Source organism: Caenorhabditis briggsae (assembly GCF_000004555.2).
Source record: "Caenorhabditis briggsae complete genome, chrI, whole genome shotgun sequence".
NCBI classification, from domain to species: Eukaryota; Metazoa; Nematoda; class Chromadorea; order Rhabditida; family Rhabditidae; genus Caenorhabditis; species Caenorhabditis briggsae.
This window is the reverse complement of record NC_013489.2, coordinates 9,003,332-9,015,946: the sequence shown is the minus strand read 5'-3', so window position 1 is coordinate 9,015,946 and position 12,615 is coordinate 9,003,332. Positions and strand designations below refer to the sequence as shown.

Below are 12,615 nucleotides of genomic sequence, written 5' to 3'. Positions count from 1 at the left end.
GGAAAAAGTTCTAAAATTTCAGATTTTTAGAATTTCAAAATTTTGGAACTCGAGGATTTTCCAACTTCCGAATTTTAGAACTTCTCCATTTCCGAACCTATTATTTTTTGAGTTTTAGAGTTTTAGAATTATAGAATTTCAGAAACTTTGAATTTCTGAATTCTTAAAATACTGAAATTTCAGAATTCGTAAATTTTAGAGTTCTGAGTTTCCAAGTTTCTGGACTTCTCAATCATCAACTTTCCGGAATTCCGAATTTCTGGATCAAATTTCCTGATTTTTTAAGTTTTTGGATTTCTAATTTTCTGATTTTGTATGTTTCTGGATTTTGAAATTTCTGGGTTATTTAATTTTCAAGTTTCTGGATTTCTCAATTTTCGATTTTCTGAATATCGAAAATTCTGGATTTCTCAATTTTTTCAAGTTTCCGAATTTCTGATTTTCAAATTTTCCGATTTTTTAAGTTTCTGGATTCCAAATTTTCTGTTTTTGTATTTTTCTGAATTTTTAAATTTCTAAGTTATTGAATTTTGAAAATTCTGGATCTTACAATTTTGAAACTTTCGAATTTGCGAATTTCTCAATTTTCTGAATTTCTAATTTACTAACTTTCAATTTTGAAAGTTCGGGATTTTTGAATTTTTAAGTTTCTAGATATAGCTATTTCCGATTTTACGAACTTCTGAACTTCAGAATTTTCGAATTTCAGTTAAATTCAGAAATTTCTAGAATTATTCAATTTTCGAGAGAATTTTTTGACTTCTCAGTTTTTGAATTAGTTTTTAGAAAAAAAATATAATAAAAGCTCGAAGTGTCCTGATAGTTTCAAGAAAAAATAATTCGAAATGTTTGACTTTTTGATTTTTTTTTCGAAAAATCTAAATTTTCTAAAATGTTCCAGATTTTTCAGAAATTTCTAGAATTACTCAAAATTTCCAAAAAAAAAAAATCCAAGAAAACTCGAAACTCGATACTCTGAAAATTTCAAAAAACTTTTTTTTCAGATCAGATAAATTATGAAACTGCCTGAAATTAGTTTTTTTTAATTTTAAGAAACTTTAGAATATGACATTTTTAGTTGTTTTTAATTACTGAATTTCCAAATTTCTACATTCCTGAATTTCTGAATTTCCGAATTTTCTAATTCTATTATAGATTTTAAAACTTTTCAGGTTTTTCGATTCTCCAAATTGCAAAACCGTCAAGATCTTAAAATTGAAAATATAATTTATTTTGGATTTTTCCAAAACTCAAAATTTCTGATTTCTGAATTGCTCGCCATTTTAAAATTACAAATGTTTCGAGCAAATTCTAGACTCATTTTTTTTATGTTTATAATTTTCGAAAGAAAAACTTCTGGAAATCCTGAACCACAGAGAATGAAGTTTTTTATCCGGGGCGCTCGTTGTTATGCAGTGGATCCCGGCAATCATTAATGATTTGATTTACTGTAACATCACAGATTTTTCAAATAGCAAATTAGAAAGGTTGACCATATTTTGTTAAGGGTTGATGCATTCAGCGAAGCATGACTGTCCTTCATGATTTATTTTTCGGCTACTTTTTTCTCGTTTGAAATCGTTGGACCATCAAAATCTCAATGAGGGAAAATATTATAATAGGATAGGACATTGAATGGAAGCTGGGCTCTGTCTCTGAGATTCTGACAAACTCACTTGACGCCACCTCACTTGATGTTGGAGCCTCGTAGGTCAAATTTCGGGCTCTCAATATCGAAAACCATCTTTACTGGATTTGCCTTCTTTCCGATCAGAATACAGTGCGTTGCAGGTTTTTACGTCCACCCATGTTTAGGGCCATAACTTAAGAGCTGTTTGAGGTATCTGCCTAATTTTTTGAAAATCGGATTGACAACAAATTACATCTAGTGGGCAATGTTTGTAATGAAACCTTGAAAACTAGTCGAGTTATCTGGAAAAGTCTGAAAATATGCCTCTTGCAGCCGTTGCAAGTTTATACGTCCACTCCAAAAATCAGTAGATCACGACCTCCAGCGAAGATAGAGATGCCCAATTTGGATTCTTCCTTCTAGGAAACGGGCTTGCAAACAAGAAAAATGAAATGAAAGATGTAAAAAAGGATTTATTGAAAAAAAATAATATAGATATTCCTGAACATATCAACAAAAATTATGAAAAATTACAAGTTTCAAAAGTTTACTGATTAGCCAGACTTTCGTCTGTTGATCCCTTTCGCCACGTAGAGGCTCAGTACATGAAAGGGAAAATGGGTTTTCACTGGGGGAAACACCAACACAAAACCCCGGTCTCCGAGGAGACAGTTTTCTAATTTTCAATAGTTCTTTTTCACTGCTAAAAAGCTATACGATCGCTATTTATTGTCTAATTCATTTGTTTCTTTTTTCTTTGATTGGCTCTTTTGCAAAAGGGGGACGTTCAGTGAAAATTATTTCACCTAGCCATGAACCACCAAACATGGCGACCCTGAGGGTCTTTTATAACTTTTTTCGCATCCGACCAATCGAAAGAAAAAAGCAAATGAAACAATAAACAGCTTACGTAGGGAGCTTCAGGGCAGTCAAAAAGTGCTAGTGAAAATTATCAAACTAATTCAAAAAGTGGGATTTCCGAATGAACTGTTTTTTTTCAATACGTGGAATTTTTTTCAACTTGGACAGAGGTAGGGGGCGTGACCTAATATTGATTGATTTAAAGGTTTATTGCGTAACGTGAATTAAAAAATTTTTTTTAAAAACTCGAAAATTGAAAATTGATCAAAAAATCAACGTAGAGGGTGCAGATCAGGGAGCGTTTTTTGACATATATCTTAAGAATGAGTGATTTTCGAACTATTCTCCAAGCGAGTTTTCTTCCCGACCCAAAATTCTGTATCGATTGATATAAAAATCTCAAAAATTTTGGAATTAGCGGACGGCCCCCCCCCTTTAATGGGTTACCTAAATCTACATTCAAATATATACCGCTATTAGTCGTTTCGCTCCGCTATTAGCCGTTTCTCACCGCTATCAGCGCTATTCGCTGCATCGAGAAACGATCGCTATTATCCAAAAACACGGGCTATCAGCCGGATTCGTCGGCTAACAGCCATGAAGGCGCCGGGAAGGCGCCACTCGACGCTAAAAAGTCTCTGAGAAAAGTCTCTGAGAGGGGGGGGGTCCCTGTAATAGAATCACAATGATTCTTGTATGACAGAAGCAACATTGAGATTTAAAAACTGATTTATATTGTGAAAAATTGACTATCAACATCAGCAGTTCAAATAAGAAACACATCGAAGATCTTCGAGTTCGAACAAAAAGACGAAATAGGGAATATCAAAAATGAGGGTCTTCTACAGATGTAGTTCTATTACAGGCTTTACGCTTATCAATTTCCCTTTTTTGACACTACGAACCTTTAGAATTTGATTAATTTTTTACAGGCTGGGCTTCTTGAATCAACTTTGTTTGAGTCTGCAATACATTTATTTTATTTATACAAAACAAACGGGAAATCTGAAAAAGAAATAATATTTCCTATTATCATAATTTTGCACATTCTATCAATGGCAGCTGACAGCAGGTCAGAAAGCTCGATTCATCAAGAAGATTCAGCATGTTTCTTTCTAAAGATGTATCGTCGATCCAGTAACCAAAATTCGACATTTTTTTTTCAATAAGTGCATGTGCCTTCAATATCGTATCTCAAAATTATTTGATTATTGCATATCTCTCTTAAACTTTTGCTGTTTCTTGTCAATTTTTGTCTGATTCTCATTAATATTTTTTCCGAACTTCCTTATGAAATATTTAGAAAAACATCCAAAAACGGATCAAAATGTTCGAATTGTGAGGTACGGTATTGAAGAGTCAAAAAATTTTTTTGCTTGTTTGCTTCTGTACCGACGATGCGCCTTTAAACTGTATCTTCGGTTTCCGCGAAATGTTTTGCATTTCTCTGCATTTTTTAATATTTTGATGAATAACCTCATTGGAAAAACAGTTTTGGACACTATTTTCAAGATGCGCCCCGCACCAGTTTGCTAGGCCCCGCCCCTTTTTCTCTCTATTATTTCTTGCGCTTTTCGATTTCTCGGGCTTTTCAATTTTTCGGCGATTTGGAGGACATAATTGGGATAAAAGCTATAAAGTTAACATATCATCTGTAATGGGGTTATTCATATAGCGAAAGTGTGTATTTCAAAACGCATTTCAATACATTTCGGTGGCACCGAAATGCTTTGAAATGCATTTCGCGACACTCCTGCATTGAATTTCAGTGCAGACTTTCGCTACATGAATAACCCCATAAACCACAATTTTTCAGGTAATTTGATATCGAAAAATGACCGAGTCGTGTGTGAGCTTCTCCATTTTAACAGACAAATATGGAGAGTTGAAGTAAAAAATGTTGATGTTGAATTAATAATTACTGCGAATTTTCAGAATTACTCTTGACAGTGCTGAAAAGAACTTCAGCTCGGACATCGATACGTTTTCCCAAGGGTTTTCTCGATCCAAAGTTTTCCTGGTATAATTTTTCTTACAGACTTTCCCCATCTCCATCGATCAAATCTCTCAACTGCACCAATAATTCGGAAGATTTGTGCGCTGGGAAGCGAAGACGTATTGTGTCCAGCTCCACTGAATCTCTTCTCACTACGGATTCCTTCTTTGACAAAGAAGAAGTCGTTTTGCGTTCTTCTACCCCTGTATCGGAAACATCTGATGAAACGGAGAGCTTGTCGGATGTCTCTTTCACTTCGTGTGTTTCCAGGGTCTCTGAATTGTCAATAACGACAAGTTCGTCACAGGAAACTGTCACATCGAAGAATATCTCTTTGAAAGCGAAAAATGTCAACTACTTTAGTGAGATACATTATGGGCACAGACGCAAGTCGATTACTTATGAAGAGAAAAATAAGGAAAGATATGGAGGATGGGCTGAAGGAGATTGGCGATCGGCGATGAAGCCTAAGGAAACAAAGTGGGTTTTATAAGAAATGTCAATAATCTTTTTAAAAATGATCAGAGTACCAGCTCCGAATGCGTACAAAAGCGACACATCCACTGAAAATTCTTCATTTATTAAGAACGCGTCTTTCCAAGGGTCTGTAACCAAATACCAAACTGAATGTTGTTGAACATATCAATTTGCAGGTCCGACCGTGCTAACTACAAGAGTCGTATTCCCGCATTGGCAGATCGCCCATCATATCATTCTTCATCTTCTGGTCGTGTTTATCCAGCTAATCCCGTTACGTACCCTACAAAATCGTATGTTTCAGCAGTCCCCCTTTCAGTTTCCAATTACAAAGTGATTTTTTCTTTCAGGCAGGTGTCCAATCAGTCTGCGTCTCGAAATGTTCCATTGAATAACGTCCAGCAGCCAATCAAACTGATCATTGCCACGAATTCCAATGGAAACATGAAGTTGGTTTTAAAATATGTGTGCTATGGACGAGCTCATTTTCAGAATTCGTTTCTCAAATCAAAAGACAGACGAGTCGTGGTCTATTTCTGGCGCATCGGAGCTTTCGGAAAGAATTGATGTCTGCAAGATTCCAGTTCCGAGCCACAAATAAATCTCTTTCATTTTATCGATTTAGCCGTGTTTATGATGATTTTACAAAGTTTAATGAATGATTTTGTAACATAATATAATGTTTATTTTGGAAGACTACCATAACAATAACACAAAAAATTCTTTAGAAATCTAACTAGGAAATCGGAAATCTGAAAAGAACAATAAGAAATTAACATTCAAAGATAAGAAACATCTTGGCAGAAAAAATCACACATTTTGATAGAGGTAAGGGCAATGGGCAATGAACCAAAAAAAGGAATAAACTATTGTGGGGTAATAACTTTTTCTACGATTCCCGCTGCTATCGTGTTTCCTCCTGAACGGAATGTAGCTCTGCCAAATGCACGACAACTTGTGAAAGCTTCGATGGCGACGTCATGCTCAGTTTCAATCTCTACAACAGCAGTCGACCCTTTCGCAAGGAACCTAAAAACAGTTTTGAACATTTCGAAATGTGATTTTTTCAATACCTTGGTCTTTGTTTCAAAACTTCCCCATTAGACTTGTTGATTGTATAAATGAGCTTTGTGAAAGTGCATGGCATACATAGGGAATGTGAATACAACTCGGATTTCGCTCCTTTGATGATTGGAGTGGCGATTTCAAAGACTACTAACCGCACTTCAAACTTTTTCGCCGGGATAAGAGTATCCGGTCGGATCGAACAATAACCGAACCGGCTTGAACCGATTCTGGTTCGAATGTTCCTTGAAGAGTCAGTAAAATGAAATCTCCTGCAAAACAATGCTTCCAGCCATCATTATTTGCACACTCTGTAGAATCAATATACGCGTTAGTAGGATTTGGCTCTAATTTTACCTTTCACTGTGGCAGGTGTGACACTAGGCATAATGTAGACCTTGTCATCCTTTTCAACTTCTCCAGATTCGATTTTTCCGCTTACCACAAGCTGGTTAGAAGCAACCTAGAACAAATTATTGAAACTTTCACGGAAAAAGAAATCATGTACCTTGAGCACATCACTTATTCCGATTCTCAACGGACCGTCAGATTGTGGTTCTTGAGCTTTGAAACTATCTGCAAGGAACGTGATTGTTCGAGTTCCATCTAATTTTTTTGCAAAACCTACCAATGAGTTCAACCAAACATGGTCCATCATACCAGCTCAGATCCATTCTTTTCACTAAATTTTCTCCTGTGAATCCTGATACCGGAACGAATTTCGGTTTGGAAAACCCTGCTTGACGCGTTAGAAAGACAGTAAGGTTGTTGCGAATTTCTTCAAATCGATCCATGGACCAGTCGACAGTGTCTAGTTTGTTAACCGCTACGACGAGTTGTGTGACACCTAAACTTCTGAGCAGCAAAGCGTGCTCCTTCGTCTGACCACCGTTTTCGAAACCCGTTTCGAACTCCCCAGTAGTTGCGTTAATTACAAGAATAGCTGCATCTGCTTGTGATGTTCCAGTAATCATGTTGGAAATGAAATCTTTGTGTCCTGGAGCATCAAGAAGCACAATTCGATGATTTGTAGTTTCGAAACTCGTTCTTCCGATATCCATAGTTACACCACGCTCGCTGGAATATGTAATCACTGACAAACTGATATGGAATTTGTGAATTACCGCTCTTCTTCAGTTTCATCCAACACCCATGCATATGCAAAAGATGCTTTACCGTTCCTAGCCGCTTCATGTCTGAACTTGTCTATTGTGCGAGTATCAACAACTTCCAACTGAAAAAATTGTGATTTATTTTCTTCCGATAATAGAAAAAAACAAACATCATGCAGTAAGTGTCCCATCAGTGTGCTCTTTCCAGCATCTACATGTCCAACAACAATCAGGTTAATCAAATCTTTCTCAACAGCTCTCGGTTTGACTGCTTTTCGGGGAACTGATGTAGCTTTGGCGATATTTTGAAGCTGGTTTCGTCGGAATGTGCTCAAGTCGACTTCAGAAGACACACGGCTCCCGCTGGGACTAGCTGCCTCTGTTTGCAACTGAAAAATAATGATCTAGATATTTCAAAATGCTGAATTTTCCTCACATTTTTCACTTGTTGTGTTCTTTTTGGAGTGTTTAAATTGCTACCAGCTTGTGGAGTGCTTGGACGACTATTAGGATGTTTAGACGGCTTTTGTTGTTGAAGTGAAGGAGCGGTCAAGTTGCGAACAATTGAAGACGGCACAGCAGAAGCAGGACCAGCTGTTGGTGCTGCTGTGGATACCGGGGGATAGTATGATGAGGAAGCATTCGAAGACGGAGGTGCTGGAGGAGCTGGTGAATTTCGACCACTGTCAGTCAGGTAGGTATAGTAGTTGGCTGACAACGAGTTACGGTCGTATGTGTATAAGCCTGAAGTGTTAACTAAAGTAGGTTGTTGATATAAAAATAAGAAAGATTACTTTCAGACTCCTCTTCGTCTTCATAATTATCGTAGTCGTCATAGTCATCATCCATTTCTGAAAAGTTCATAATTTTTTTAGAGCTGCAAAGTTGAAATGTCTTACCATCCTCAAGGTTAATGTTTCGTATATTACGATGACGAGACATCTGAAATTCATATGAATTGAAAAATTTTCAGGTGGTTGAATCAAGTATTTTTCAGTAAACTTCCGACTGTTTATATAGATGAAACTAGCAAAAAATGAAAAAAATCTATATTTTATTTGAAAAACACAAGGAGAAACACAAGCTAGATAACAACAAAAGGAAATAAACCTAAATGGTGGTCAATAGAAATCAATAGATTTTATTTTTCCGTCATAGTTGGTGGAGGATGGTAGAAGAGGTTCGAGTGAACGACAGACTCCGTCAACGAAGAAATCAATGAGGGTTCGTATTTTCCCGCCGTTTTGAATGATTTTCCTTCGATGACGTCGATTCGATGCATTTCTTCAGCCAGCTGTATAAAAAATATTTAGTTTATGTTTTGAATGATAATTCTATATTTCTGCTCATTATGAGTCAAAATGTAATATTCTTCAAATGGAGGCTAAGTTCGAAGTTAGGTGGAATTTGAAAAGAGGAATATTTGCCAAAACTTTAATAATGTCCTAATCAAAGAATTGGGTTTTATCTCCATATTATGAAAATCCTCAGATTTTCATTCTTTTTTCCAGCAAAGGGTGAAATAAACGTACACCTTTAAATAAATCCTTACCTTATTCAACTCGTTATTCAATGTCCGTTTCTTTTCTTGTGTTTCTCTTTTATGTTCTTCAACTTGCTTGTCGTACTCCTCGTGCAACTGCTCCAAACGCTTCTCTTTCTCGTTCTCTACTCGTAACTTCAGCTGAGCTTCAGCCCAAGCCTGAAATTTCGAATAGAAGACAATTCAGTGATGATAGTTCGACATACCTTTCTGGTCTTGACATGAGCTGGTTGTTTTGGAACGTGATAAGAAATTTTGAGAGCAGCGATCGTTTTTTCAAATGCCGTTTCGTTGCGTTCTCGAAGAATTCGGAGCGATTTTCTGCGTTCATTGATCACCAGCCAAATTCGATGAGTCAACCAAGTAGGCTTCTGAAAAAAAGATTTAAAATGATACTTCATTCTTATCATGTACCTTTTTTGTCTCTTGTCCAATATCGTTCACAAGAAGAGACCAATGTCGGATGAGAGCAGTTAGCCAGGCAACTGAAAAATATAAAAAATATAAATCTTATCTCAAATTAACAATGAACCTTACTTTTCATCTCGAGACTGTTTCCATCTAAAGAATGCTGACGAACAGAATTGATGAGACTGTTTTTCCATTCTTGAGATAGTTCCTTTCTGGTTGCCATCTCAACGCTGAAAATCTTTTTCACAGAGTCTGGAGCACTTGAGAGAACATCCAAATCTTCATATTTTGCACGGATTTTCGATTTTTCGATTCGCGGCAATCCAAATTCAGTTTTTTCGAGAATCTACAATTTTCAACTCGTTTAGTGATGCCGTACGAAAACTACAAACCAAATTGTCGGCAGCTTTCAGGCCCAAATCGCGTTCGCTTCCAATTTTCTCATAATATAACTTTGAGAGGGCATCGATATAGTTTTGATCTGCAAAAAGTTCTAGTTCAAAATCGGTGTTTGAAAAATCGATTACCGAGAGGTAGTTCCCTGGCCTTTTTCTCGAAGAAATCAGGATCTTGTTTTGCTGGATCTGTTACCTGAAAAATGTTCATTACGGACTTTCTACTGGTCAAAAAGTATTTACTTTTTGGTGGATATTGTAGAAAGCTGTCCTTCCACGGTCTAGCTGACTGGAAGTGTGCACTAATCGTCGGAGATTAATCATCTGAAATTTCAAATATTTATGGTCAGCTGTGGTTTTTATATTTTTACGAAGTAGTTATCAATTTATTTTAATGTTAAAACAACAATCGGTGGAGTGTCATTTTGCCTGAGTCTCCGAACAGGCCGCAAACACTACACAACGTAACTACACTACTTGCACGGCTTTTTGACCGGAAACTTTTTAAGGGTTGACTAGTCACAAAAGTGAGAATGTACCAATTGGTAAAATTCAAAATGGAAAGAAACCGTAAGCGAAAAATCGGTAGGAGCGATAAAGTTATGTTAATTATTCCCAAGTTATTGCAATTTTGGAGAAAAATTTGGCTCCGATATTGTTCTTACCGATTTGTTCGTTTCGGTTTTGCTTTTCTGCCGATTTACCGATTGCAATCTGATTTTTTATTGATTTTTAAAGATAATTTTTAAAGGACTTTTGATAATAAATTCGATTGGGTCCCGTCACGATGATAGAGGATACTGTAGCGTTTCAAATTTGCCCGACGGGCTGCTCGATTTTTCATGCGCTTTTCTCCTGTGCAATGCTTGTTTTCTTTTTCGATTAACAACAATTTTAAGTTTAAAGATTCAATGTGATTTTTATAGGGATGGCAACTCACAAGCTGAGCTTTTTCGAAAAGATCGCCAACACTACTGGGGCCCTTTACCGGCACCAAGCTCAGCAGTTCCCACGTCGTCTCGCGATCTTGAAGGCTGTCGGAAAGCACGAGTTGGCACCACCAAGAACTGCTGATTTGCCTGCCATCAAAGCCGATTGGGCAAAGGTTCAGAAGTTCATCCAATCCAAGCAATACAGCCAACTCACTGTCAAGGTAGGTTAAACATATTTGTTTCGAATTTCTGTGTTGTATTTACAGGAAGGACTCGTCTACACTGCCGTTGCTCTTGAAGTCGTTTTCTGGTTCTTCGTCGGAGAGATGGTTGGTCGTCGCTACGTTTACGGATACCTGGTCCCATCTGATTACGTTTCCAAGGACACCAAGGCCAAAGTCGCCGAACAGAAGAGACTCGCTGCTCTCGAGGCATAAACTCTAAAAAAATCTTCACTCTTTGCAAATATACACTTTTGTCGTTTTTAGATTAAACTTGTTCGGAAAATCATTTATTCTATACTGATGCATTTGAAAAAAGAACAATTCGAGAAAAAAGATCAGATCCCACTAGTTTCCTCTCCAGCTTCTCGAGTATAGTCTTTCCTATTTTCCTCAAATGTCTCCACGTCTTTTCTAGCCGTATACTGCCTTTTCAGGCGGTTCCCTTTGAAAACATTTGCAGTTACCGTTGAAGCATAAGTGATTTGATTCGGTGCACTGCAATGAGCTGAATAGGTCAAAATATTATAACGCGTTTCTTACTCTGTTGGTTCATCTTGGGTTATTGTATTCGAACCCGGTGCATTTTCCTTGCCGATCTCACTTTTCATGAAATCTATCGTACCCTTCATCGTATTCAGGAACGTTGATTCTTTACCAGATGTTTTTTTATATCTCGTTTGTAGAGAAACGACGGAATCGGTCATCGCTGTGTTGCCGACGGGCTCCATCACTCCCGAGTCCTTCACTTTTCCCCCAGAAAGCACCTCAATTATTTTCTCAACTGTAACTGTGTATTTCCCTTCCGGATCGTCATCAACTGAGAGATCCTCTCTGAATTTTTTTATAATTTTGAAAAGTGACACTTTTAAAAACGAACTCTTCCTCATTTCCCACCCAGTAATTCATTTTGCCTGGTTTCAGCTGTGTACGAGTGATGGACTGATGGTACCAACTTTCCGGAAACTGCTTGTGCGTCTCATCGGTGGTGTTAGAGACTGAAAACTTTTGAGAAGTTAAGATTACGAAGTTATTCTTAACTGAATTTATCAATCGGCGCAGTGTCTTCAATAGCTTCCTTTTGATCAGGCTTGACAGCTTTGACGTGCCGGGGTGCGATAGGATCTTCGTACACACTGAAATTTTAAAACTGGTGAACTGGAAATGTTTTAAAAGTTCAGAACCTTTTACTCCGCTCGTATTCTGTCAGCTTATTCTTAGTGGCCTGCTTGTCTTTTCGATTTTCCAGAATGATTTTCTGTTTCGCACGAAGGCCAGTCAATTCTTTGTCATGTGCAGTCTGAAATAATGGAATTCTGTGAATTCAATGAGGAATTGAGATTAGTACATGATCACGAATTGAGACGAATTCTTTACAGGGTGCCAGTGTGTACAGATAGAACTCTCTCAATCTTCCAAATTCCACGTCCACTTTTTCTCCTCTGCTATTGAATACAGTATTCGCTCTCGCCATTTTCGGATGCTGCACATCAGATTTGCTCGATTTGGAGACGTATTCAGAATTTGATTGGAAAATTTGCAGGACTCGCTCTTTCCTATGCTCTTCCCAGTTTTTCAACTGTTTTTGAGCAATTCTCCTATAAAAAAGCTTGTTTTCAGAGTCGTGAATTCAACTTTACTTTTCTTCTTCAAACTGTTCATCAGTCAAATTGTATCTCTGCTTCATCTTTTTCTTATAGTTCAATTTTTTTGGTTTTTCTTGCTTTTTCTCTTGTTCTGAAGGTGTTTTCTGGGGTTTGTCTTTGGACGGAGAAAATCCCAACTTTTGAAGTTTATCTGAGGTTTCTACCTATTCGAAAACTCTAGCTGTTGTTCCTTACTTTTAATACCAGAAAATCTAGTGCTCGCCATTTTCAAAGCCTGGCAAAATTGTTGAAATAATAATTGGAAAATGTTTAAAAGATGAAGAAGGCGTTTTTTATCAATTTAACGCAGTAAAAAAAATTTAACA

At 37.0% G+C, this 12,615-nt stretch overlaps 5 protein-coding genes across 5 annotated transcripts; 2 read left to right on the top strand and 3 right to left on the bottom strand.

Moving 5' to 3' along the window:
* Positions 1-4,325: 4,325 nt before the first annotated feature.
* Cbr-hpo-32 lies at positions 4,326-5,531 on the top strand (the record flags this gene model as incomplete). Its single annotated transcript, XM_045239411.1, has 4 exons — positions 4,326-4,381; positions 4,427-4,486; positions 4,530-4,967; positions 5,141-5,531. The coding sequence occupies 4 exons, from the start codon at positions 4,326-4,328 to the stop codon at positions 5,529-5,531; spliced, it is 945 nt and encodes a 314-aa protein (XP_045094836.1).
* Positions 5,532-5,830: 299 nt separating this feature from the next.
* CBG12339 lies at positions 5,831-8,083 on the bottom strand (the record flags this gene model as incomplete). Its single annotated transcript, XM_045239405.1, has 11 exons — positions 5,831-5,993; positions 6,038-6,146; positions 6,185-6,340; positions 6,387-6,492; positions 6,538-6,605; positions 6,658-7,106; positions 7,154-7,263; positions 7,312-7,530; positions 7,578-7,885; positions 7,936-7,992; positions 8,041-8,083. The coding sequence occupies 11 exons, from the start codon at positions 8,081-8,083 to the stop codon at positions 5,831-5,833; spliced, it is 1,788 nt and encodes a 595-aa protein (XP_045094837.1).
* A 199-nt stretch (positions 8,084-8,282) lies between these two features.
* Positions 8,283-9,814, bottom strand: Cbr-mrps-15 (the record flags this gene model as incomplete). The annotated part of the gene is made up of 8 exons (XM_002639581.1): positions 8,283-8,435; positions 8,694-8,843; positions 8,891-9,055; positions 9,099-9,169; positions 9,222-9,441; positions 9,488-9,576; positions 9,623-9,686; positions 9,734-9,814. 8 exons carry the CDS (start codon positions 9,812-9,814, stop codon positions 8,283-8,285), a joined length of 993 nt encoding a protein of 330 aa, XP_002639627.1.
* A 604-nt stretch (positions 9,815-10,418) lies between these two features.
* Cbr-asg-1 lies at positions 10,419-10,859 on the top strand (the record flags this gene model as incomplete). The annotated part of the gene is made up of 2 exons (XM_002639582.1): positions 10,419-10,643; positions 10,689-10,859. 2 exons carry the CDS (start codon positions 10,419-10,421, stop codon positions 10,857-10,859), a joined length of 396 nt encoding a protein of 131 aa, XP_002639628.1.
* Positions 10,860-10,981: 122 nt separating this feature from the next.
* On the bottom strand, positions 10,982-12,330 carry CBG12342 (the record flags this gene model as incomplete). The annotated part of the gene is made up of 7 exons (XM_045239390.1): positions 10,982-11,141; positions 11,187-11,477; positions 11,524-11,641; positions 11,685-11,779; positions 11,828-11,943; positions 11,992-12,241; positions 12,284-12,330. 7 exons carry the CDS (start codon positions 12,328-12,330, stop codon positions 10,982-10,984), a joined length of 1,077 nt encoding a protein of 358 aa, XP_045094838.1.
* Between the last annotated feature and the right edge of the window lie 285 nt (positions 12,331-12,615).